This window comes from Panicum virgatum, chromosome 3N (genome assembly GCF_016808335.1).
Source record: "Panicum virgatum strain AP13 chromosome 3N, P.virgatum_v5, whole genome shotgun sequence".
NCBI lineage: Eukaryota > Viridiplantae > Streptophyta > Magnoliopsida > Poales > Poaceae > Panicum > Panicum virgatum.
In genome coordinates this window covers 15,523,603-15,549,066 of record NC_053147.1, presented here as the reverse complement: position 1 = coordinate 15,549,066, position 25,464 = coordinate 15,523,603, and the positions used below count along the sequence as shown (strand labels likewise).

The 25,464-nt window shown below is 48.9% G+C and overlaps 1 protein-coding gene and 1 pseudogene across 1 annotated transcript; both read right to left on the bottom strand.

Annotated features, from left to right (window-relative positions):
- Window positions 1–12,979, bottom strand: part of LOC120667597 — a 29,619-nt pseudogene extending 16,640 nt beyond the window's left edge.
- A 4,097-nt stretch (window positions 12,980–17,076) lies between these two features.
- On the bottom strand, window positions 17,077–19,473 carry LOC120664602 (3-ketoacyl-CoA synthase 4-like). Its single transcript, XM_039943879.1, has 2 exons — window positions 17,358–19,473; window positions 17,077–17,276 (listed from the first exon to the last, which is right to left on the bottom strand). The coding sequence occupies exon 1, from the start codon at window positions 19,167–19,169 to the stop codon at window positions 17,616–17,618; it is 1,554 nt and encodes a 517-aa protein (XP_039799813.1). The 5' UTR covers window positions 19,170–19,473; the 3' UTR covers window positions 17,077–17,276; window positions 17,358–17,615.
- Between the last annotated feature and the right edge of the window lie 5,991 nt (window positions 19,474–25,464).

The following is a 25,464-nucleotide window of genomic DNA, read 5'->3' as shown; positions in this document are numbered from 1 at the left end:
CTACCTCCGGCCGACGCCCCGTCTCTGCGTCTGGGAAGCGCTGCGCCGTGCCGCTGCCCCGTGGCCCTCCCTCGCCACTTGGCCCGCACGCCTAGGTACTCTGCGTTCCATCCCCGCACGCGCGTCGGTCTAGACCCACACCCCTGCACGTACCCGAGCCGGTCTCGAGCTCGAGTCCGACCGAGGCTCGACCACCGAGTCCTAGCGCCGCACGCGCCACCTGCCGAACCTTGGCACGCACGCCAAGGTGGCTGCTCCGCCCTATATAAAGGCGCCCAAGACCCCTCCCTTGGCCCCATCGACTTGTAGCACCGCCTCTGCTCGCTCAAACCCTACCCGCCGCCATTGTTGAGCTGGAGCTCTGCGCCACCACCGTGCCATCGCGTTCCGTCCAAATCCCGCATCTCCGAAGCTTCGCGTCAAGGTAAAGCTCGTCGCCGGCCCTTTTTCCCCTCCCCTTCTCGCTCCTGCGCGCGCGCCCGCGCCTGCCGGATTTGCTCCGTCGCCGCTCGCCACAGAGCCGCCGATCCGCCGTGTAGAAGCCGCAATCGCATTCCTGGCGTCACGCGCTACCTCCGCGTGCAAAACCCGCGTTGAACCGAGCCGGAATCGCGTTATCGCGAAACACCGGCGAGCCCCCACCGCGGTCTGCTCGCCGCCGGTGCCCACGCCGCAGCTCTGTTCGCCCCAAGCGACCCCAGCCGTCCGATCCGCGCGCAACGGTTTAGATTAGATCGGATCCCCGGTTTGATCCCAGCCGTTAGATCCAGATCCGACGCTCCTAAACCCTAGATACCGGATCGCCTGTTCTCTTTGCAAAAGAGTCCTTCCATTTTCACAAAATAAACCCGTAGTCCAGCCACGTTCAAAAGAAATTACGTTTAGGTTCTTTCTTTTACGTTTTAAACCCTGAGCTTTTCTAAAATAGAACCCGCTGTCCTTAGCCTGTAGTTTTTCAAGCTAGCCCCTGAAGTTTAGGTTTAATTATGTTTAGACCCCTGGTTTCTTCAGATCTAGCCCATGGAAGCTCTGTTTCTTCACAAATAAGTCCTTGGAACCTTGTTTTAGCCATAACTTCTTCATTTTAACTCCGTTTTCATCTATTCTCGCGCTCACGTGATCCTTGCAACGTGTGCGATAGCTTTATCACCCTGTTATCCTATGTGAGCACACTTTGTTGTGTCTTACAAATATTTTCCATTAGTTCTTAACCCCTTGGTTAATCGTGACTAATAAATTCCTGACTCATCGTTTATCACATAAAATCGCTGTTTTAGCTCCGTTTTCCGTGTTTCTTGCGCCTCCGTGACCATAGCAACGAGCCCTATCCTTTAGTGCATTCTTTTAAAGCCTTTCTTTGTTTTGGTGTATTGTTCTTAGATGTATCTTTTTTTTATTTTGTATGGTTGCTCGTTGATCGCCTCGAGTAGAAGGATCGCCATTCAAAGATTGAAGATCAAGAATTGCAAGTGAGCAAAAGCTGAAGAGCAGTGAAGAGCAGTAAGAGTAGCTTTTCGTTGGAGAAAGGCAAGTGACCCTAACCATCTTTCTATCTATGCTTATTTACAAGAGTACTATGATTTAATTGGAACATGGAGAACCACCCAAGAAAACCGTACAACCACAATACTATATGGCTCTGGTCTTGGCTAAGTAATTAGATGAACTATATGTTGTGTTGGGGTTGTTTGCTTGGTGGTTATGAGTTTGTGTTGTGGAGCAGATGAAGGAAGCTGTGTCTTCTGAGGGACCGCAACGGCAGGGACCAACACATACATATAGGGATTCTTTGTAAAGGCCTCGTAGCGTCCCTATGCAATCACACCTCGGAAGTGTGGTATTGTGCCTGATTAGCACATATGCGTGGTTGGGTTCAAAGTTCTTCGGAACTTTTACGCGAATTGTGGTGAAAGTGTACAACCTCTGCATAGTTAAAACTAACCGGTTAGCCGTGCTCACGGTCAAGAGCGGCTTGGACCCTCACATGATTAATAAACTTAAAGATGGATATAAATCACATTCTGGTTATTTCTTGTGACCTTGCTGAGTACAAACCATAAGTGTACTCACCCTTGCTTACTGCTGCTCGGAAGGAGAAAGTTGTGGTGAAGTCTTTTTGAAGATGTTGTTGATTATTCACTTATAATGTCACTATATGTATGAAATTTGATCCTGGCATACATATAGTTATGCATTCGGTTTTGTCCTTAAAACCGGGTGTGACACCGCTTGTGTTATTTGTTCAAGCATTCGAGAAGATTAGTTTTAGTACTGAAGCGGGTGGGAATCATGAAAGGCAGGGAGATATAATATCGGAAGATACCGAGACGATGCATGAACCTCATGAATAATGTGGTGAACTCGGGATTGTAGAAGATGATAGACATGCTGCACACGAACCTCGTCAAGCAACTAGTCAGGCTGATGAAGGGGAAAACATTCCAGAAATAGTTGAAGAGTTTCAGAGAGAGGGTGAACAACAGCACAATGCAATGAATGATGATTCCTCGGATGATGATGATGATTATCATGTCCCACACAACTGGTTCAGGTATGATTTTTCAAAATTAAGTGTAAATGAAGGTGAAGCGGTCCCTTGGAAGTACAGGCAAAATGAGGTATGCATCGGTTCGGTGTATGCCAACAGTGACAATATGAAGGAAGCTGTAAAACGTTGGTCCACTCTCTCTTTGCAAAGACAGTTCAAAGTTGTCAAGAGCAGTCCGAGAACATATGACGTGCGTTGTGTGAGAAGCGAATGCCCTTTTAGGATGTACGCTTCTATGGGCAAGTGGCAGGATTTCTGGGAGGTCATAAAAGTTGTGGAGCACACATGTCTACTTGAGCAACTAGAACCACAGCATCGGAACCTCAGTGCAGGTTTTATAGCTAACTACATGTACCCTTTGATCGTAGACAATCCTAGTTATGAACCTAAGTCAATTATTTGTGCTGTTGAGGAGGAGTTTAAATATAAAATTAGCTACAACAAAGCTTACAGAGCGAAGCAGAAAGCGCTGGAGATGAGGTGGGGGACGTATGAAGCTTCGTATCACAATATCCCGGCACTGCTGCACACGATATGCCTTAGAAATTCTGGTAGCTACTACGACTTGAAAACGTATCCATGTGCCCAGAAACCTGGAAAGAAGGTACTCCAACGGTGGTTCTTGGCCTTGGGCGCTTGCATTGAGGCGTTTCTGCACTGTCGGCCAGTCATTTGCATATATGGGACATTTTTGACAGAAAGGTATAAAGGCGCAATCCTCACAGCTGTTGCAGCTGATGGCAACAGGCAATTGTTGCCTTTGGCAATTGCCTTCGTGGAGAAAGAATCAGGGGATACTTGGTATTGGTTTTTGCAGAGGGTCAAGCAGATGATTGTCAAAGATGTAGAGAATGTGTGTTTGATTCATGATCGGCACAAGGGTATATTACAAGCAATTGATGACATACAGAATGGTTCTACTGAGCGTCGTAGGACTGCATTTTGGCCGGACCTAAAGAGTAGGTGGTGCATGAGGCATATGGGGGCAAACTTTCATAGACAATTCAAGAACAAAACCCTTATGAAGCTGTTTAAGCGATTATGCAACCAGAATTAGGAAAGGAAATTCAACTTCCTATGGAAAAAGTTGGATGAGCTGACAAAAAAATAAACGGCCGAGCTAGCGAAGAGACCTGTCAATACAGAGGAGGACGGCCAGGTCTCACTTGAAGACGTGGGCTTGGATGGTCTGAATGTCAGGCGCAAAAGGAGAAGGGCAATTAAGACATTCTCGGAGTGGATTGAGCACGAACCAAAAGAGAAATGGGCTTTACTATTTGATGAAGGAGGTGCTAGGTACGGTTTAATGACTACGAACGTAGCCGAGGTATACAATTGGGTGCTGCGTGGTGTAAGATCATTGCCACTTGTTGGGATCGTCGAGTTCTTCTTGTATCACACTTGCGAATACTTTAGAGACCGTTACGTTGTGGCACAGAAGGATATGGTCGATAATCGCAAAGTTTACGGATACAAGATTACGGAGTATATGGAGGCAGCTTTTAAAAAAGGCCCGTTTACACCGGGTGACTCCAGTTGGCTCTATGGAACGTCGGTACGAGGTGATGTGTAGGGAGAAAGCCCGAATGGGGGGCCGGCATGAGAAGCATGTGCAGGAGTGTGTTCTCCATCCCGATTCTTGTATTTGCTCATGTCATAAGCCAAAGCTACAACATCTGTCGTGCACACATATCATTGCTGCCTGTTTTGAAGCTGGTGGACTACAGCCTCGTATGTATGTCTCAAATTACTTCATGAAGGAAACCATTTGGATGACTTGGAGGCACGAGATTTATGGGTTCCGCATCCTGGGAGACTTCATAACTGATCCTGGATACAATGCAACTTACATTCCGGATCCAGATCCGGAAATGTTTCAAGGGGTGGGCCGACGCAAAAATAAACGCATTCGGAATAACATGGATCGATCAGAGGCTGGTCGAGACGTGCGCCTCTGTTCGAAGTGCCATGAGACGGGTCATACGTACAAAGATTGTACGGCATTGAGTTATGGTGGCCGCACAAATAGAGCAGGCCCATCTGAAGCTGCTCCAAATCCGGCAACGCAGGCAACGGGTCGTCGTGGCCGCCGTCCGAACAACAATGGACTTGTGGGATCGATGACGATTGTCATCTGTGTGATTCGCTATTGAATCATGTCCGATGTTAAATTATGTAATGTTAAGAACTACTATGTCATAAACTTATTTCGTCTTGGCGTACGAATATTTGTTGTAATGTGTGTCGCAATCGTATGTTGAACTTTGTTGCTCTAATTGGAAATTGAAGTTATATGATATGTAATTTATTGTGCATCATTTATTAGTTTATTATGTTATGCTTCATTTAGTATTTTATTTAGTATTTATTATATTATTTAATGTTATTACGCTTAATATTCTTATTTATGTTCTGAATTTCTTTTTAATAAATCCTATTATGCAGGTATGGCGCATGAGGAAGGAGCCACCCCTGAGTTGCTTGATGCTCTCGTCGACAAGCACCACCGTCGTACATGTCTGCGGTCCGTGGCATAAGCTTAGGGATGTTTCGGGCTAGTGTGCCCATGTCGACGATGCCGATACACCGTCGCTGGGTTCCTAGGTACGGGTTACATTTGTCACATATTTTCATTGTTTCCGTAACCATTTGTTCTAACTTGATGTTTCATTTTCGCGATACAAGCTACGCGCTTCGGGTCTTCTCCCGATTGCACGACCTGTGGAGGGAGATATGGCCGACCCTGCACGTCGACCTAGGGACAGGGCTCCATGGTTTCAGTTCGACATGTCCCTCCTCGCGGCACTTCTCGACCGTTGGCGTCCGGAGACGCACACGTTTCACCTCCCGGTCGGTGAGATGACTCCTACTCTTCAGGACGTGGCGATGCTTCTAGGCTTGCCGTGTGCAGGACGAGCCGTGGGTGCAGAGGACGTGGGACTCTCGTGGCGCGACGACCTTTTGGCTCGGTTCGACGGGGTTCAGCGCAACGAGCTAGCGTTGCCGTACCGGCCCTTGCCTGCGAACCACGAACACGGACCGACAAAGAGGTGGCTCCTACAGTTCAGTGTGAGTACTTAAATGTTGAATATTTTCGTAATTATGTTCCTACGTATTTGCATTGACGACTCGTACCATTTTCAAGGCGGACTACATGAGGGCAGGCGCAGACGACTTTACGGTTGCCAGACACTTGGAGCCACTGACGTACTCGCAGCACCACACTAGGGCGGCCCAGGCTGCAGAGCGACGTGGCAGGAGGAGAGGGGGCAAGCGCGGACGCATTTAGTGTACAGGTTGTTGCTTGTTAATTACTTTGTTCCGTCAAACTATGTTATGTAGGCCTGTGTAGACTATGATGGGCGATGGGATGTGTCCGTGCAGTGACATTATGATGATTAGGCCGGTGCCGTGCATTGGATTCGAATATGAATGTGTTGAACGTTGTGGCCGACATAGGATGCATACAGTTGTTATTTCCCGCTGCACAGTTGCGTCGGGCTCATTTATTCGTGCATTGGATTCGACTATGAAGTGAAGTGACATAAGGTCACGTTCAAAGGACGCTCATTGATTGCTTTGCCTGTCCTGGCATGCGAGTGCAGTACTGTGCCGCAGTGAACGGACACAGCTTTTACTGTCCTGGCGTATAGCAGTGAGAGGTCGTGTCGGTGTTTAAAGTGGTGCCAGTGAGCGCTGTGGACCGTGCAAGTGCTGAAATCATGACCAGTGAGATGTCGTGTCGTTGTTTAAAGTGGGAGGAGTGAGCGGTGCGGAGCGTGCGAGAGCAGAAGTCAGGATCAGTGAGAGGTCATATCTGTGTTTAGAGTGCTTGGACGATGCAGGCAGCCCTGCGTGTATAAAAGACGACCATGTGGTTGCCGAGAGCACAGACTTGCAATTCAGGTTCCATATATTTTTAGTTAGTCCAAACAAACAGCTATGAGCTCCTCATTCTCCCTGGCAGCTTTCTGTCGGGAAATGGAGGCTAATTTAGGACCCACTCCTAACGATCCCAATAGATGTATTACAGATTGCAAGGTATGGCCTAAAGGTGTACAGTCACCCGATTGCTATTGCCAGATGCGTTGTGTTCCGAACATATCTCGTGATTACGATACTTTTGGCCAGAGGTATTGGTGTTGCAAGAATATCGAGGAATTCCAAAAAAGAGGTGCAACATCACAGGTATAGATTAATTTGTAAATATATTTTTGTTATTTTTTATAATTTTGAATCGTTTCTTGTTTGCGACAGTAAGCTGGTGATGACACGCATACTCATTGGTGTCATTTCCATGAGTGGATTTACACGTGGATCACTCGTCGTGATCAGCAATATATAGAGTGGTTGAAGAAGGTAGATGAAGATGTACACAAATGCGAACGTGCGAAAGCAGACAGGACGGGACGTGATAAGGGTACTGCCCGTGAATGATTGATGTTGTACTGCTCCATCTGAATAAATAATGTAGCTGCCCGGCCAATATGTTGCGTGTTTATTTTCGGCAGCCTCTTCCGCCTGTCTATGTAATGTTGTTTGATGGAATTACCTAAGGCATGTTAATTTTATGCTAGGACCTCATTACCGTAGCTTGCAACAGGTCCTGACATGCCATGTCATGTGTTATGTGCGTTCAATTGTGTGGACCACTACTTTATTTGTGTTTAATGTATGCAGGGTGATTGTTTTGTTTGTTTTTATTGTGTGTAGTGGCCGACATAACCTCATGGAGTTGTCATCACGTCGGTATGAAAAGTTTACTTGTACACCAAGACTTCTGAAAAGTCTAGTTGTAGCTCATGTTTTATGAAACGGGTACTTGTAGTAGAAAGTACACAATACAGATTAATTAGACATTGAAATTATATAAACAGTTGCACTGGCATGTACATGGAACACGCTAACGTCGTGTTCCATCTAGACCTAACATGCCATATGGAAAATGAAATTCGAACATTAAATGATAGTGATCTACTGAGTGCACCGAGGATACTTTCCCTTCCTAATAGCCTCGGGCCCCGCCTCCTTCGCACGGCGGGCCCTCTCTCGCTTCCTCTCCCTATCAGCTTCACGCTCCTCCGCCTGCCGACGTTCCACATCTGCGTACCTCTTCTGGATCTCTTCTTTATCTTTCTTGCGCTTCTCCTCCATTTTTTTTCTCTTCCAGCATTCACTGCCACCTTTCCGCAGCCCACCTTGCTTCGCGTTCAACGTGTTCCTTAGCTTCGGTCGATTGCTCAGTGTCCAGCCACTGTATGAAATCACAAAGAGGTGATGGACTCTATTTCCAAGCCGAGTTAGATTTAACTTAATGTACTCCGAAGGCGCAAACTAGATAGTGCGAGGTGATACCTTCGGTTTGTCCTTGCCGTAGAGCTTTGGCGGATCGTACTCGTAGTTGTCACACATGAAGAACCTCCTGCCGAAGTCATCGCCCAAAACTTTGGACTCCATCAGCTTGCACAACGAACCGCAGAAGTACATTGGACCCTGCACTCCTTGAGGCACAGGTTCTCTAATCTTATTCCACGGAATGTAGGTAGAACTAGAGGAAGACATGGTGGTAGTGCGGGGATGTCTAGTGATTTCGTATGAGATGGGGTGATGTCCCTATTTATATATGGAGGTATTTGGTCTATAGGCATGGTTCACACAACCTGAAAAGTGCAAAGTTGTCAATTGACGTACCATCACATCCACACACAGTGAACGAGTGGGGGTGCAGAAGAATCCGATGCAAGGTGACAGGACATCGAAATTATAATTGGAGCTCATGATAATATCTTATGAAAATATATTTTTACATTCTCCTAAAGTTAAATCTAATTTGTATTAGATTTTAAAAAAGTATTTCCATAACATCTGCTATCTCTATTGTTTTTTGAAATATCTCTAAGCATAAAGAAAATAATTACAGCACAGAGAGCCTATAAAATAATTAAACAAATAATTACAGCCCAGAAAGCATACAAAATAATTAAAAAATATGGGAGGACCTACCGCCGTTTGAAACGGCGATAGGCAGTATCGGTCTATAGCCGGCTGTAGCGCGGCGGTAGCGCCTACTGCCGGTTCATCCGGCGGTACCTACCTTTCGCCGGATGAACCGGCGGCTGGGTGATATTTTTGCAAAAAAAAAATTCAACATATATATTTGATAAATAAAAAAATAAAAATATAAAAACCCACGCCTGGCCCGCTCTCGGGCCACTCCGAGCCTCGTGGGCCGCTTGCCCGGCTCTGGCCCACGTGGCCTGGCTGCACGCGCCAGGCATGCGAGCCGCCGCCGGCCGCGAGCGTGCTTCTGGCCACGCTCAAGCACCGCGCACGCCGCCGCCGGCCGCCTGCACACCACGCGAGCGCCGCGCGTGAGTTGCTGGCCCGCGTGCGCACCGCACGCTGCGCTGCCCGTTCCCCCCGATGAATGTTCCTGGAGCAAAAGAGCAGAGGAGAAAACGGGGAAGAACACACAAGATCCGAAAATTTGATTCAAAATTACTTCCTCAAAACTTCATGGATCCGAACGAAACTTGAACCGTTGATTCACGGTCTAACAGATCCAAAAAGAAATTTGCGAAAAGACGAAGTAAATCTCCAGAAATAAAAATAACTCGAAAATAGCTCCGAAAATCGCAGGAAAAAAAAGGGAACGCGAAGAACTAAAATCAAGGAACCAAATCTTGACGACAAAAGGAGATTAGGGCCTCCATTTCCACAAAATCTTCACAAAATATAAAACGAAAAATACAAGAAAAATAGAGAGAAAAAGAAAAACAGGAGTGGCAGGAGCACCCCTCCAACTAACCATGTCTATCTATATAATGGTCTCCGGCAAATGGCTGAAATATCTCTAAGCTATTGACTACGATACACGCCTACACAGGGACAAAATGGTTCATCTTTTTATGTGAGCATCGTACAGACACGTCGCCTTCACGACTTCGCTTCGCTTCGACGCAAGCTTTGCGATGACGCCACGTGCCCTCCGCCCGGACCTTGAACACGCCATGTCTGCCCCCGGTTTTGAGGCCAAAACCGGTCAAATATGTCTCCTCCGGTTTTGAGGCCAAACCCTCTCGCACGCCGCCGCACGACGTGACTGACTCCTCGGTTTTGAGGCCAAACCGTTCAAACCGCCTATGTCGACGCGTGTCCGACCTCCCGCCGACCCTTGATGCCTTCGAGTCGTTCGCACGGGCCATCTACTTGACTCGCCATCGTCCTCGCCGACTTGGCCGACACCGTCTTCATCACCATGTACTCTTGCTCTTCCGTGCACCATGTGGACCGCCTATGACTCCGTCCGGCCTCTTCGGGTCCCTTGGTCCAGGCCTACTCGCATTCACCCTTCACCGTCTTGGTCCCCTCGGCATGAACCTTTTGCTCCATCGAGCCTACTCGCGTCCATCCTTCACCACGGTCCTTCAGTATGAATCTTTCGCCTGACCTTCACCTCGCGTCGTCGAGCGCCATACCATATCCTACATCTGCACATCACGAGCCAAGAGACACATTAAATTCACACGGTGTTGTCAATCACTCATCATCCAAGGGTAACCACCATTGATCCTCAAATGGTACACATGTAAGCATCAACTTTTGTAATGCTACAAAGGCAAAAGACTCGTTAGTTGACCTCTCGAGAGAAATGTTGGCACAATCAGTTAGACTGTTCAGGCATGAAAAACAGTACCATCTTTTAACAAAATTCCCAAAACCATCTAGCGAACTGCAAACCAGGAGAATTGAACGACATTTCGGGGAAATTGAGGAGTTACCACGATTGCTAGTGTGTCATGCGTTGGATCGGATATGGTCTAGCACACAATGACTCGAGAATTTAGAGTGGTTCGGGCCGGAAAATGCCCTACGTCCAGTATGGGGGGGTGGTTCTCTTGCTCTATTACTCGAGCCCGGGTGCTCAAAGTTCAGAGGGGAGCTTACAAGCCTTCAAGCAGTGTGTTCAATCTCTTAGAGTCGAACCCTCTCCTATTTGGGGGGATTCCCCTTTTATACTTCAAGGTGGGGCCTCCTGTTTATATATTTCTATCAAGGTGTCTTGGTTCCACCCGGGGGTCCTTCATCTTCGTCAGTCGCCGAGCCTTGCCCGGTCGATCGGGAGTGGAGAGGCTAGTGTCAGGTTGGTTTTCTTGGTCGACGGGTTGTCAAGCTGTTGTCCCGTCTCTTGTCAGTCGGAGTGGCTTTGCCACTCGGCCGGTCGCTCGGCAGTCGTCTTCTTTCCTATCCGTCCGTATGGACTCCTCCGTCCGTATCACCACTGCACGTCCTTCCCTGTGTGGCTTCTGACCGAAGGACGGCACGCCTGTTGAGGGGCACCCTGCCTTGGTCAGGCGGCGCTGCCCTGTCGCAGTCGCTGGCGTAATGGAGTTGCGTTCAAGAGAAGCCATCATTACGGCGTGCGGGAGGGAGCTCGTTGACGTCCTCTCCCATCTCCCATCCGTTGCGTCGTGCTGGCTGCACAGTCTGCATTGTGCCCTTGTCAGGGGATCCTGTGGATTGCGCAGGCGTGGCGTGTGGATGGAATGGGTAACGTGTGCGGTCGTACGGGGGCTGGCTTGACCGGCATGCCTGTTGTACTGGGCGGAGTTCTTGGAGCGCACGATTCGGGTCGCTTGGTACGGCGCTGACCCGAAGGGTCCTCGGTCGGGAGGTCTCCACGTGTCCCCTGAGGGGTCGGCTTCTGGCGGGGCCAGGTGTTAAAGGCTGGCGTGCATTCGTACAGTTCGTGGGCTTTGCTCGGATGCGTCCAATAGGATGTTGGGCTAGTATTTTTTAAGGCGGGCCCGCTAGAGACCCTGGGCTTATACCCCCATCAGATCCATAATATTCCTTGAAGAAAAAACTGGACGAAATCAATTGTCAAAGCCCATCGACTAAATTCATTCCGCAAAAAGAAGAGTGGTTAACAAACTCTAATCAAATCCTTGCCACTAGAACCCTCGCATGAATTCGAGACCAAGCCTACAAAAAAAAGAGCCTACTGCATCGCTTGAGAATTCTACAAACAATTCAAACAAGAATACGTAAAAAATAATAAAAGATAGGATTAAGTCCAAACTACCCCTGAACTTTGCCGAAAGTCTAAAATTCAACCCTGATGTTTAAAACAAGCTAAATTACACCCCTAATCTCCCGAAACCAGACATCGAACCTCCTCGAGCAAACTAGTCTGGTTTTGGACAGCCATGTTGGATAGTCTCTCTCTCTCTCACACACACACACACACCCCACATAGCCTCCTAGCGCTGGCGAGCTTGGAGGGAGATGGCCAGCGTGGAGCGGCAGCTCCTCCCCGTTGAGCTCGTCGTCGACCCGCGGCGCCGGAGATGAGGGGAGGTCTTGGTCCCATGTTGCGTACGGGGAGGGGCCGCTGGATTACCAGCCACCTATCTTCTGTAAGTGCAGGAAGAAGGCGCCAAGATGGATTTCGTGGAGCCAACTGAATCCTGGAAGGAGGTACTACACATGCATGAGACGCCGGGTTCGTATTTGATCCATCTTGCTGTCGATTTCTGGATTTGTCTCTAGAGCATGAAGCTGATTTGGTCACATTGCACAGGCTGGGGGTTGCGACTTTTGGTTGTGGTGTGATGACAGCACCACCCCTTTTTTGAAGCAACTATTGATCGATTTGAGGGATAAGGTTTGGGGTCCTTAAACTCTTTCTTACCACTAAACTTCATTCCTAGAGCAAATGTAGGGGTCTCAGACTTCCTATCAAATTTGGAAAACTTATCTTCTTTCCCAATTACCTGCTCACTTGTACCTTCTTCAAATGATTCATCTTCATCACTAGAATCAGCATATGGTGTTGAATTACCATATAAAAGGTCGCATCCATCAAGTTCGCCACTAGGATTACAAGCATATGTAGCATCATCTAACTTTCTAGGTCAGTAGACTTCAGCTTCTTCTTGAAGTCCTTGAAATTTTTTCAATTTGTATTGCTTCCTCATCCTCATCTGATGAACTAAACCCACTTGGAAGGTAATCATTATCAGATCTGCTATCTGTTGCTTCTATCTCTAGAGAATTGAATTATGGATACATTTCTGTAGCTGCTGGATTGGATCCTCTATCTTCATATGGACATCTCGTGTATATCGGTGCTCTTTCTCTCACCCATGAATTGTACTTCATATGAACTACCATCATCAAGATATGAGAAATTGCACATACTGTACTAGATTTAACATGAAGTCAAATCATACAACTAAGATATACTACTAAGATCATACAAGAAGAACTAGTACGGACATAACTAAATGATCCATGGACTCCTCTTGACACTCAGCAAATTGAACAAACTTAACTCAAAATTGCAAGAAATACATACACAGAGACATGGGGCACATACCTCGATGCTAGGTTTGGTGGGCCGTTGTTGAAGTCGCCGGTGTAGCTCATCCCGACGACCCCGGTAGTAGGTCCGCCGGCTGGCCGGCCGCCGGACTCGCGCTTAGGGTTTAGGCATGCGAGGAGAGGAACAAGAGGGAGAGTACCGGGTATCGGCAGTGTCGAAGAGGACTTTCGCGGGTCGGCGTAGATCTGGAGGGCGGCGGCGTCGATTTGGGAGGGGCCAAGTGCGGCGTCGATCCGGGAGGGTCTATTTGCGGCGTCAAATTGGAACGGGCGGGTGGGGGTGGGGCGTGGACGGATGGGCAAAATTGGTATATTGATGATTCTCTAACAGTGGAGCTAACAGAAACTACGATCATGGCACGTTGGAGATTAAAAATTAAGGGCGATGGAATACACAGGAATATAGTTTTCTAGGCGGAAGATTGAGGATACAGATTTATGCCAATGGCACATAAGGAATTTTTCCTATATTGTAGCAACTAATTCAAAAATGTTAAACCTAAATTTACGCATAAGTTACAAATATTGTATAACTTAATATAGGAAATTATCTTAAAAATAAAATTTTCACACATATAAAATAAAAGTAACCACAAAACATAATCTATTATACACGTGAATCACCGCACATGCATGATATAGTTACTGCAAACAAAATCAATCATACACACATAAATATAAATCGACACAAATGAAAGTGGTTATACACATAAGTTGCCACAGTAAGCCGATACACATAAGTTGCTACTAGTGCAAAATATCATCAAAACATATGTATGTGGGGTCTAGTTTTGTTTGCCTCATTGGGTAAAACACAATGGTATAATCCGTTCACGAAACAGAGTTAGTATACGGAGGAGATAAAATACTTTTAGGTAATGACTTTATTACGGATAGCCGTAAGTTTGTGCTATTCTACGGCAGCCTAAGTTGACCCTTCACCACCGCAGGACAGTGGCACATGCAAGTAATTGTAAAACTAAAAAAGTTATAGTTTTCAAACCATCCATCAAATACAAATTCCGATTGCACAATTGTATCTCTTTCGAGGAGATCTTCAAAACAAGACCCCACTTGAATATATTTCGATAATACTTTTCAAAACACATAAATTGCTTTATGTACAATAAAAATGCCAAAGTAACTTAGTTAAAATGCTCAATCGATCTGCTTAAGTTGTCTATTATTGATCATGCGATCAACATTCACCTACCTAACAAAGTTGTTTATCCTTATCCACTATTGACACTAAGCATTCTATCTTCACAATATAAACACCAATATCCACTTAACAGAACTCGGGCATGCAAAAGCAATATTATGTAAAATCATAAGCAATTTTTGCAAACATTAGAAGCAAATTAGAATACGCAAAAAAGTATTTTCTCTCAAAAAATTATATCATTAAAACATAGTGGTGTGAGATCTTGTTTTGAAGTTTTTATTGAAACAAACACACTTGTGCAATCGGATTTTGATTTCAATGCTCGGTGTTGAAACTATGATCTTTTCTATTTTGAAATTATGTGCATTCATGCGCTTTTCTTTCTCTTCTTGCCCCTCAAATGCATGCACACACCACTGACACGGGCTGCCGTACAACCGGTCTAATTTATGGCCGGCTGTAAATTAGCCGCGTTCATATTTTTATAAACAAGCTTAATGCTAAAAAAGAGCAACATAGGAGATAGATAGAGATAGAAGACCACGTGCAAGGACAGGAAGAGCGTGAGAGGATGGTGGTCCCCTGACTTTGGAAAGCGACATTTATTATTAGAAGAAGAGAAGAGCGACATTTATGATTAGAAGAAGAGAAGAGAGGAAGGGTGAGAGGGTTATAGAAGTGTCATGTATATTAAATTTGTTAATATGTACCAATAGTATGAGAAGAAAGGAGTATTATGAAATGTGAGAGGAGTGTCATCACTATGACACTCCACTGGCATAGTTCTCAAATTTCCAATGTTAGTAACTGTGTCGATTACACTCCCACTAAGACGGCTTTAGAATCCTATAAGATGAAGCAGAGTAGCTTCCACCAGATTTTAGATGGTGAAACTACTATTCTGCCCATGGTGATTCTAGAAAGATTACGACAATCTGCCACCTCCATCTTCTCCCCCGTTCCAACTTCCTGCACGTACAGGCCCAATCTCCTCCCTCCTGGCAGTCTGGCAGAGTCCTACATAACCAGCAAATGACTCACCCTTCCAAAGAAAATGCCTAGAAACCAACGGTTGGCACCTGGCAGCATTAGCAACTCCCCTATGGTTGGACGTTTGCTTCACTTGCCACAGGCTGGTTTGTGAGTATTTGATGTGATGAAGAAAATAAAGTAGGTACTGCATGATTAACAGCCTGTCTGTACTTTTGGCCAGACAAGATTACACATTGGAACTGAAGGCAGGCTGCTCCACTATGATGTGGCCCAGCACAAATAACATGGTGTACAGTAACACCAACCCCGTCTTGGACCAAGATTCTTGGTGTCGATGATTAAAAAATTAAACAAATATGCAGATCTTGCCTTGATACACATGGCTCCAGGGCTCGCTTTCGTTATTACAAGAGGGACAGGAGCGCTTTCTGCTCTTCAAAGAAGCAAAACACAGAGAGCTTCGTGTAGACAACGCCCAAAGGGCGGGCGGGTTTCTCAGCAACGAGGAAAAAAAACATCGAGAAGAAAGCACCCAAACGACTGGGAATTGTTTTATAGAAAGACACCAGAAAATGTCTCGTATCTAATTCATATCAAAGAAAATAATTGGTGGTACAAAAGAAGAATAATTTGGCACAATACGATATAAAAAATAAAATTACATCGAATAATTCTCTAGTTGTCTTCTTCGTTTGATTGTTAAGCGTCCACCGGAATTAGATATGAAAATAAAATTACACCGAAGAGCTCTCTAGTCGTCTTCTTCAACCGATTATACGTCGTCCACTGAAGCTTGAAAAACACCGTGAAAAGGCAGCAAGGGAAAAAAAACACCTGCAAACGCTAACGCCACACAAGGCTTTGAAGACCGAAAAAACTACTCGCTGCTTACAACGAGATCTGACAACCGTTGAAAGAACATTTTGGGGGAATACCCCCAACAATGCAGGCTTGTAATCCTTTGCCACCAAAACAGAGGGTTGAAGATACCGAATCTTGTCGCAGAACAAATCGAAAGATGTCAAAGTCGCCACAACAAAATTAAGTGTCAACTAGGAACTGTGCGAAGCAAATTAAGCGTCCAGATCTTATTAGAACGCAGGTCATGGTTCCCAACCTGTGCCAACGAGAGGAGTGTCTCGATAAAATGGTAAGCTATATCGAGGTCCAAAACTAAAGGGCATAATTATATAATCTAAAGAGCATGCCGTCTATGTCCCTTTCTTAGCATAATAAATAAATAAAACGATAGCTCAAGCAACATGGACCTCCCGATCATGGTACTACAAGATAGTTCCATTAAATGTTGAGGAACATGGTCAGAACTTCCAGAATGCATGGAAGTGCTTTTGAATTATGAAAAAAAATTGAAAAGATTTTCCACAATTGAAGGTTGACCATGGGCATTCCAAGCTCTTCTAGATCTAGTCTAGCACCTGATTTTCGGATCATCGAAGACCATCGCCCACTCCGGTTCGAGCCCCACCCATGGCTTTTCTCCAAACCTACCCCCACACTCCACGAAACCGCGAAGGGGATTTCCAATTTTCCATCGTCGGAGAGGAAGGCTAGTTGGTCGAGCACGAATTACCAGGTACGATCCTTGTCATACGTTCCGAAAAAAAAAGGATCACGCGTTTTCAAAATCTAATGAAGAGCACCAGTTTGAATGACATTTTTTTCATAATTGTATTCAGGATAGTACCATTTGTTCTTAAGAAAATCAAAGACCATGGGCAATAACCCGCAAAAAAAAAGACCATGGGCAATAGCAATGAGAATGCATAAAAAAAGAACTCTCTTCCACTGTACTGCAGCTGCAATATGCCTGTGTTTTCCAGCAAATCATGGGGCTTTCGATGGATCGAATGTAGGAACATAAGTGAGACAAACCGACTAGCTGAATATCTGATAGCTTAGCCTTCCTAAAGGAATTAGCCTTCCTAAAGGAATTAAACAAGGAACTTAACTAGACAAATTGATGAAAGGGGGGGAAATGAGGCGACATAAGCATTCAGTTCATCAAAGCCAGTGATATATGTAGTTCAGAAAGAGCAAAATAAATATCACTCCATCCATCCGCCGACACACACAACTACACAAGACACTCCTTTGCCATCAACATACCTTTGGTAAAAATGAAACGAACGGCCCTTCCTTTGGAGTCTGGACCACTACCTAGTACTGGTAAATGACAATCGGCAGCAATTGCTAAACAGACAAATGCGCATACAACAATCATCAGCACTAAGTCTGCAAACTTACCAGCAGGGGCCCATGTTCCCTCTCGGACCGGATGATCCACGAAGTACACACCAAAGAGCCAATGCTGACGAACACATGGTTACAACAGAACAGAGCAGAGCAGACCTGCAGTAAGCCTAGAGATTCTTCCATGGCAATCATGCTCTGGAAAAGCAGCAGCCTCCATTGTGTTGTGTCACACTACTAGCCAGATGAGTATTTGAATCTATCCAACAAGCTATGATATCTGTATTGGAGGAGCGTCGATGGGTGTGGATGCTATTGCTGCGCCGCCTTGTGTGTGGGGAAGCCGTCGACGAGCTCCACCGGGTAGCGGTCAATGCAGTCGTCCCACGGGCTGTTGGGCGACGGCTTGACGTTCCGCAGAGCGTGCCAGACGGCGCTGTTGCACTTGAACCCGCTGCCGAACGCGATCTGCCAGATGCGGTGGCCGCGGCGGACGCGGCTCTTGGCCTCCATGTAGGCCAGCTCGTACCAGATGGAGCTGCTCGACGTGTTGCCGAACCGGTGAAGCGTCATCCGGGACGCCTCAACGTCTGCCGGGCTCAGCTGCAGGTTCTTCTCGAGCTCGTCGATCACGGCGCGCCCGCCGGCGTGGATGCAGAAGTGCTCGAACGCCAGCTTGAAGTCCGGGATGTAGGGCTTGGTCTTGGCGTTGAACAGCTTCTTGGCCACGAGCGTCGCGAAGAAGAGGAGCTGCTCGCTCACGGGCAGCACGAGCGGGCCCAGCGTCGTGATGTTCGTCTTGAGCGCGCCGCCGGCGATGGCCATGAGGTCCTTGGACAGCGACACGCCGGTCTTGCCCTCGCCGTCCTGCTCCTGGTACACGCAGTTGAACGCCTTGTCGTCCGCGCCCTTGTGCGTGCGCACGACGTGCTTGAGGCTGTACTTGGCGCGGCGGCGGTCGGCGCCGCGGTTCGAGAGAAGCACCGCTGCGCCGCCGACGCGGAACAGGCAGTTGGGGATCAGCATCGATTTGCGGTTCCCGAAGTACCAGTTCTGGGTGATGTTCTCCGTGCTGACAACCACGGCGTAGGTGTTGCGGTGCACCTGCAGCATGTCACGCGCGAGGTCGATGGCGATGACGCCCGCGCTGCAGCCCATCCCTCCGAGGTTGAAGCTCCGGATGTTCCCACGGAGCTTGTACTTGTTCACGATCATGGCGGACAGGGATGGCGTGGGGTTGAAGAGGCTGCAGTTGACGACGAGGACGCCGACGTCCTTGGGCTTGACGCCGGTGGCCTTGAAGAGGTTGTCGAGCGCGCCGAACATGACGGTCTCGGCCTCGGCGCGAGCGTTGGCCATTGTGGGCTGGGGCGGGAGGGCGTGCATGGCCTCCGGGACGTAGGTCTCCTCGCTGAGGCCGGAGCGCTCGAGGATCTTGCGCTGGAACTCGAGCGCGTCTTCAGAGAAGCCGCAGAGCTTGGAGTGGCGCATGAACTCGTCGAAGCGGACCTGGAGGTGGGCGGGCGGCTTGTAGCAGGCGAAGTCCACGAGGTAGAGGGGTCGTGGGCGGGTGAGCACATAGACGGTGGCGCCGAAGACGAGGACGGCGGAGAGGACAAGCACGGAGACGAGGTTGTACTGGAGGTGGAGCCACAGCTGGCGCAGATCGTTGGGGTCGGTTCGCCCGGCCTCGAGGAGGATCACGGCCATGAGCGGGAGCAGCATCAGCGTGAGCAGGTGGGTGATGAGGTAGTGGTATCCCAGCTTCACGTACTTGAGGTTCACGCTCTGGAGGAAGTCCGGCAGCCGCCGGTGAGGCGGCGTCGCCGCCGCGGCGGCCGCCGATGGGGCGGTGCCTCCGTTCATCTTTCCTCGCTCCACCGGCCTAGATCCGGACGCGGAGTGCGAGTCAAAGATGGGGGCGCGGCGCCCCTGATGCGTGTGGACTGGCCGAATGGATTCTTCCCGCTGTGGGAGGCGTTCTGGTCTTGTGGCTGGCGTGGTCGTGGGGTAGAGATGATGCCGCAGCTGACGATCGGAGCCGGCGGATGAGGCGAGGTAGTGGTGCGAGAAATGGGCGTGGCCGCCGGAGGCGGAAGCGAATCCGGCGGCGGCGGCGGGGGGCGAGGCAGAGACGGGTTGTTGCGGAGAGGGAGAGGGGATAAATAATGGGAAGGGGTGGGCGAGGAGGGGGTTTTGGCTCTTGTGCTCGGTTTCTTCCTGGAATTTTGCAAGGGCACCCTGTGTGAATCCCGGATTTCAGTTACCAGATGAGAGAATTTCATCTTACCAAGTTTAGACTTTGTTGGGGAGGGCGTGTGGTTTAAGTTGTACTCCTTCCATCCTAAATATAAATATTGGAGGGTTTAAAATTTATATTAGACTCTAATGTAAGACAATCTAAATCTTTTAGACAAGTATTAAATAAATTATTTAATTTTTCTTAGCTTTCAGCTGCATACTTAATTACCTTTTCTATACGTTCCTCTGCTGCTTAATTTATGAGCAACTTTAATTACAGTCGATAAACTAAAGGTTCTCGAAAGGTACACGTGTCTTATTCCCTCCCTTAATATATCCTAAAATTTCTAAAACAACTTACATGATGGAGGGAGTATACTTTTAGCAACCATTATATACAAAATAACTTCAACTTCAGTATAGGAGAATGATATATATCTCGGCATTATCCCAATGGTCAAAACGTGTATAGAGTTTTTGTTAATAAAAAAAGGAATATGTATCTGACAGTGGGTGATTACCGCTAGCAGAGATTCGAGGAAACCCCTGTTTAGAGATTCGGTCAGGGGTGTAAACCACACAAGGATTTCCCTTACGGAAGCGGGTGGAGACAGTAGTTTTTAGACAGGTTCAGGCCGCCCAGAGGCGTAATACCCTACGTCCTGTGTGTTGTGATTGGTTCTTGCTGATCCCGAGTTGGAGAGCCCAAGCACGGAATGTATGAATCAGGTCCCGAAAGAGCGGTCCTTTTACATATCCTGAGATCTTTCTATTTATAGGCAACAACTGCCTTCTCTACTCTTCTCTAACTCGTGTGAACGCCCCTTTTGCATGGTGGGCGCCGTCTTCCTGGCTGCCCTGTCTTTGTCAGGCGGGCGGGCGGTTTGTCGGGCCCGCCGTAGCAAGCTTTGGGGGGGCCACCGGTGTCAGAGGCGCTCCGGGGTGACCTCAGGGCGTCCCGGGGTGGCCGTAGACACTGGCGGGTGGACCCCTACGTCCAGGAGAGATCTGGGGTCGTCCGGCGGGCCCTCGTGTTCCAGGGAACATCCGGGGTGGTGCGAGGCGGCCGCGTGGTGGTTTCGGGGTCGCCACATGGACCCTCCTGGTCCGGGGTGACTCTGGTCAACCTCGGGGAGATGGCCGGGGCTGCCCTAATTTTACCGCGACGGGAGGGGGAGCGGTAAACGGTGGTGGGTCCCGGCCACCGTCCATCTTCAAGTCGATGGGACGGTATCTCAGGGATAAGTTATCTGCCGCCTATCTTCTTATCGTCTGAGCGCACGGCATCTCGTAATCATGATGTTCTTACGGGGAAGCCGCGCGCTCCCTCGGGCTCTGCACCGAGCCTGGCGGCTAGGCGCCGCAACCTCCGGGATTTCCCGCCTGGTAAAGATCTTTTTACCAGGCGGGTGTCTTTGAGGGGAAGGAAAAGGCCTTCTCGGGCCTCACGCGCCGGGCTGGGCCCGGCCCGTTCCATGTGGGCGCCTACCTCCGTGGGGCGGCCGTTCCGAGTGAGGGTCTACGGCCGCGCTCGGCTGACGCAGTTGGTGGGCCTCCTCTTTCTTAATCGCGTATTAGTCCGGGGTTATGGTACTCCTGTTCCTATTACGCTGACAGTGTCAATTTCCAAGCTATAGATAATATAGAAAATCAACTTAAACTACTTGTGCATTCCATGTTTGCCCATTTGGTGAATATGATGAATCACATGGTAATGTCATCAAGAGCAGGAAAACTCAACCCACATGACATAGTAACCAGCTCATTCACACATGGCTGATTAAGAAGCAAAAATTGAAGTCATTTAACAATAAGTCAAAATCGAAATCGAATTCTAGACTCAGCATGGGTGCCCATCAACAGCTAGACACCTATGGTAACTTAATCAATATCGAGGATCTACCGGCTCAGTTTTTCGAATGTGCTCATAGAGATTGGGTTACATGTGTGTTTTATAAGGGTGAGTGGGCATGCGTGTTTATGAGAGTCTACGTCTATGCTGTATTTCAAATAAATAAATATTGGCTAAAATTGCATGGTAACAATTAATGTTAGGCTATTTGCAAATCTGGTCATGTTTTTTTTACTTTACACATAACTGACTATAGTTGATGGTTGTATTGGTATTTTTGCAGTTTTGTAATAACAGGTTTGCAATCATGGTCCAAACCAAAATGGTCAAATTTGCCATCGCCCTTTATACTATTTGCCATTTGTGAGGCGACTACTCCAACCATCCTGAACTGAAACTAAAGAAGGTACAGGCGGTGCTCTGCAAAGTTGCCCGGACACGCCAGAAAAGAGGGGGACAGGGACGGGAAGCTGAACAGAAATCTGCGTTCTCACCGGGACGCGACCGAAAAGAGCGTCTGGAAAGCGAAAAAGGATTCTCGAGTAGAGGGAGAGCGAGAGAGAGGCCGCCCCCGGGCATCCGGTTCCGTGCCCAGCGCCCCAGCCTGGCCCTCGTGCTCGTGCCCGCCGGTCAGCAGCACAGCGCACATCTTTTTTTGCGAACGGATTTACTTCCATTAAGAAAAGGTACACAATACAGCCCCAATTATAGAAAGGACCTTAAAGGAAACAGAAATTACAAACAACTCCCTAAAGGGCCTATTTGCAAAGTCCATTTCTTCCCGAGCCTTCTCCATTCGTCTCGCCGCGCCGCCGCCGCTGCCAACGAAGGAATCTCCCGCTACGAACGCCGAGGACGGCCAACTCATGTTGAAGCCGCAAGATCCAGCGGTCGCAGACCCCGCTCGACCGCTTGTAGGATGCTGAAAGAACATCGGCACCGTCGCCTCGAAACGCCGCAAGGGAGTGGCTCCGCCGCCGTCAACGAGAAAGCCGACGGCCGGAGCCAAGAAAGCATAACTAGGGCCGTCCTGCGCAACACCTTTCCCAACGAGAAGCGAACCCGCAGTGGTACCGACCTAGAAGACCCGCCGTCGCCGTCGCAGAGGACACCCGCCACCATCTCCTTCAGATCCCGAGCTCCTAAACAGGAATCTCACAACCCCGCCGTCGACCCCGGAGCACGAGTCGCGTAGTGGAGGAAGGGCCAGAGAAGGGCACTCCACCAAGGCTGCGCCATGGAGGGAAGAGCTTCTCGTCAGACCGTCGCCGAAGACGAGGAAGTCGCCGCCACGCAGCCACCACCGCCGTCGCCGGAGACGAGGACGAGACAAAAGAGCCACGCCCGCGTTGCCGCCGGGGGCACACAGGACCCTAAACTACCGCCTATATAGCTACTAGTATAGGGTATATACACCACACGTCGATCCAGCGGTTCCTCTGGCGGCCGGAGGAGCGAAGGAGCCGTCGGACGCAGCGGCGGAAGGGAAATCGCCCTCTGCTCACCCTGTCTACTGTAGAAAGAGGAAAAGAGGGGAAGAGACGAGAGTTGGGGTAACTGAAGCCAGCAGCACAGCGCACATCCACCCACCGGACACCACTCAAGATGGCAATAGGTACCCGAAACCCGATTACCCGACGGGTTTTACCCGATAAGAAGGTGGGTATGGAATAAATTTTCTACCCATGGGTACGTTATTGGACAAAATTCCTTACCCATCGGGTAAGCGGGTACGGGTACGGATGCATACTACCCATACCCGCCTACCCGCGGGTAAAAAATACCCGCAATAAGAAACTAAACCAGCCCAATCTCTAACACATTTTAGCCCAATATGGCCCATAAATTTAGCCCAATCCAAATAAACCAGACTAGTATATATATGGTGAACCCTTCTAAAACCCTAACCCTATTCCCCTCCCTCACCCCACTCTTTCCCAGCCGCCGCCGCACCGCATCCTGCGAAGGCGACCGCGACCGCAAGACCGCGACGCGCCTTCGGCCCTCGCGAGTTCGCGACACCTCGCGTCCTCGCCCTTCCGCTTCCGCGGTTCCGCCTGAAGCCTGTCACCCTTCTCCTCTCCCAGATCCGGCACCCCCTCGGCCCCTCCCCTCCCAATCTTTGGCACTGCCAAGCTCAAGGCGCTAGGCGTGCAGCAAGTCGCGGCCTCGCCCCTCGCCTGCAGCTGCAGCTCCAGCTCCCGGCGGCGCGCGGATCGGGTCGGAGCCATGGTGGAGAATTCCGGAATCGGACAAGACGACAGCCGGTGATGCTCTTCCTCAGCCCTAACCTAGTAATCCATTGTTGCAGTTGCAGCTCTTTTTGTAACGCAAACAACTCATTTGTTCACTTATGTTGTGTAGTTGATAAGAAAATAAACAGCCTGCAACCTTTTGGTCATGTCTTCAGGACATACAAGAGGGGCTTCAGGTGATTTGCCATTCTTGAAATGTGTTCATTTTCAGCTACTTTGTGAAGTCTGATGATAGATAACTAAGTTGACATGTTTATTCTAATGTAGGAACTTACAATTTGAGGACACATGGAGTGGTTGTTAGATGGCCTCATGGCGCCCTTTTGGTCACAGCGCCCTTTTGGTCACAGGAACAAGTCAAATGATGCAAGAATTGGATGAAGTGCACGTGCTTCCTTTTGATGCCTTATCTGTTAATTGCATTTGTGAACTTGTAACTTGTTTGATCTCTCTTTAATTATTGGTGGACCAATGAAACCATGTGAACTTGTAATATTTTGTGGTGGGCTGGTGGCACGTGAACTTGTAATGGACTACGTGCTTAGGAAGTTAGGAGGTTGCACCTGGAACTTATTTGCTGCATGCCTGCATGTTACATGCTGATGCAGTGATGCTACTGTTGAATTTAAGCTTGCTGGAATGAGCCAATGAGCCATCTGCCTTACTTCTGTTAGCCAATGATTTATTCTATATGTCTATGTAATTCTCGGGTATGCTTGCGGGTGTGGGTTACCCGTCGGGTACAAATTACCCGGCGGGTGCGGGTATGGAAATATTTTCCTACCCGTGTGCGGGTACGGGTAACCCGACGGGTAAAATTTACCCCTTACAGGTGCGGGTATGGATGGCCATTACCCGTCGGGTTTGTACCCGTTGCCAACTTGAGCCACCACACCACCCACACTCCCACAGAGACAGGCTGGAAAAATAAAGGGAGCTCGGCTCGCGGCTACGCGCATCCGCGCTGCCACGGACCACGGTGCACTGCACACAGCACACCCAGGTTCCGCGAGCGCCCCGGCGGGGCCCCACGGCGCACCTGTGTTCTCTTGTCGCCGCGGGATTGGACTGGGACGGCCCGGCGGGTTGCTGGCGATCCTGCCTGCCGCCAAAGTGACCGCGCGATGCCAACGGTGACGGGGATAGCAGCGCGTGTGGGTGCGGCGACGGGGCGATTGGGGGATGTCATGTCCCACACGGCCACGGACCCCCGCGGGGATCGCCGAGTTTTCTGATATTTATTAACATATCTAAACAGTACAGTAGTGGTGATATTTGAGATTTGAGAGACGCGTGGTGCGGTCGAGTTTTCTGATGGCGGGAGGCAAAGGACGAAGTTGCCATTTGTCACACGGCATTAGTCGCGCTCGCGGCAGATTTGGAAGTTTCGAAACAGAGAAAGTTTGGCCCGGTTCAGCCTCTGGGGGTTGTTTCAGGCAGGGTAGGAGAGAGAATGAGAGACCCTGGCAGGAAACCATGGCCACCGCACGAAAAAAAAAAACTCCACGTCTGGCGCTACAGATTCTAGAAGAGGAGATCTGGCCGCCTCCTCTCCCACCCGTGAGGCCGTGACTTGAGGCGCTTTCAGTGAGAATTCCCAAACACGGCACGAGCGGAGGTCGACGAGGGCCCCCAAATTAAATTACAGGTCGTTTTCAGCGTGAGCAGCTGTAGTCTGTAGACGGTATTACCATCGTTGCAGCAACTTATCTGGAACTGCTCGCAGGTCACGAGCCGCGCCAGAAAAGGATTGAAGATTTCTACTGCTACTAGTATTTCTACTGCCAGCAGCAAGTGACAGTTCACCGGCCGT

What these genes read in the sequence shown, in the direction of transcription:
- LOC120664602 (XM_039943879.1), bottom strand. Translation starts at nt 19,169, where the DNA reads ATGAACGGAGGCACCGCCCCATCGGCGGCCGCCGCGGCGGCGACGCCG.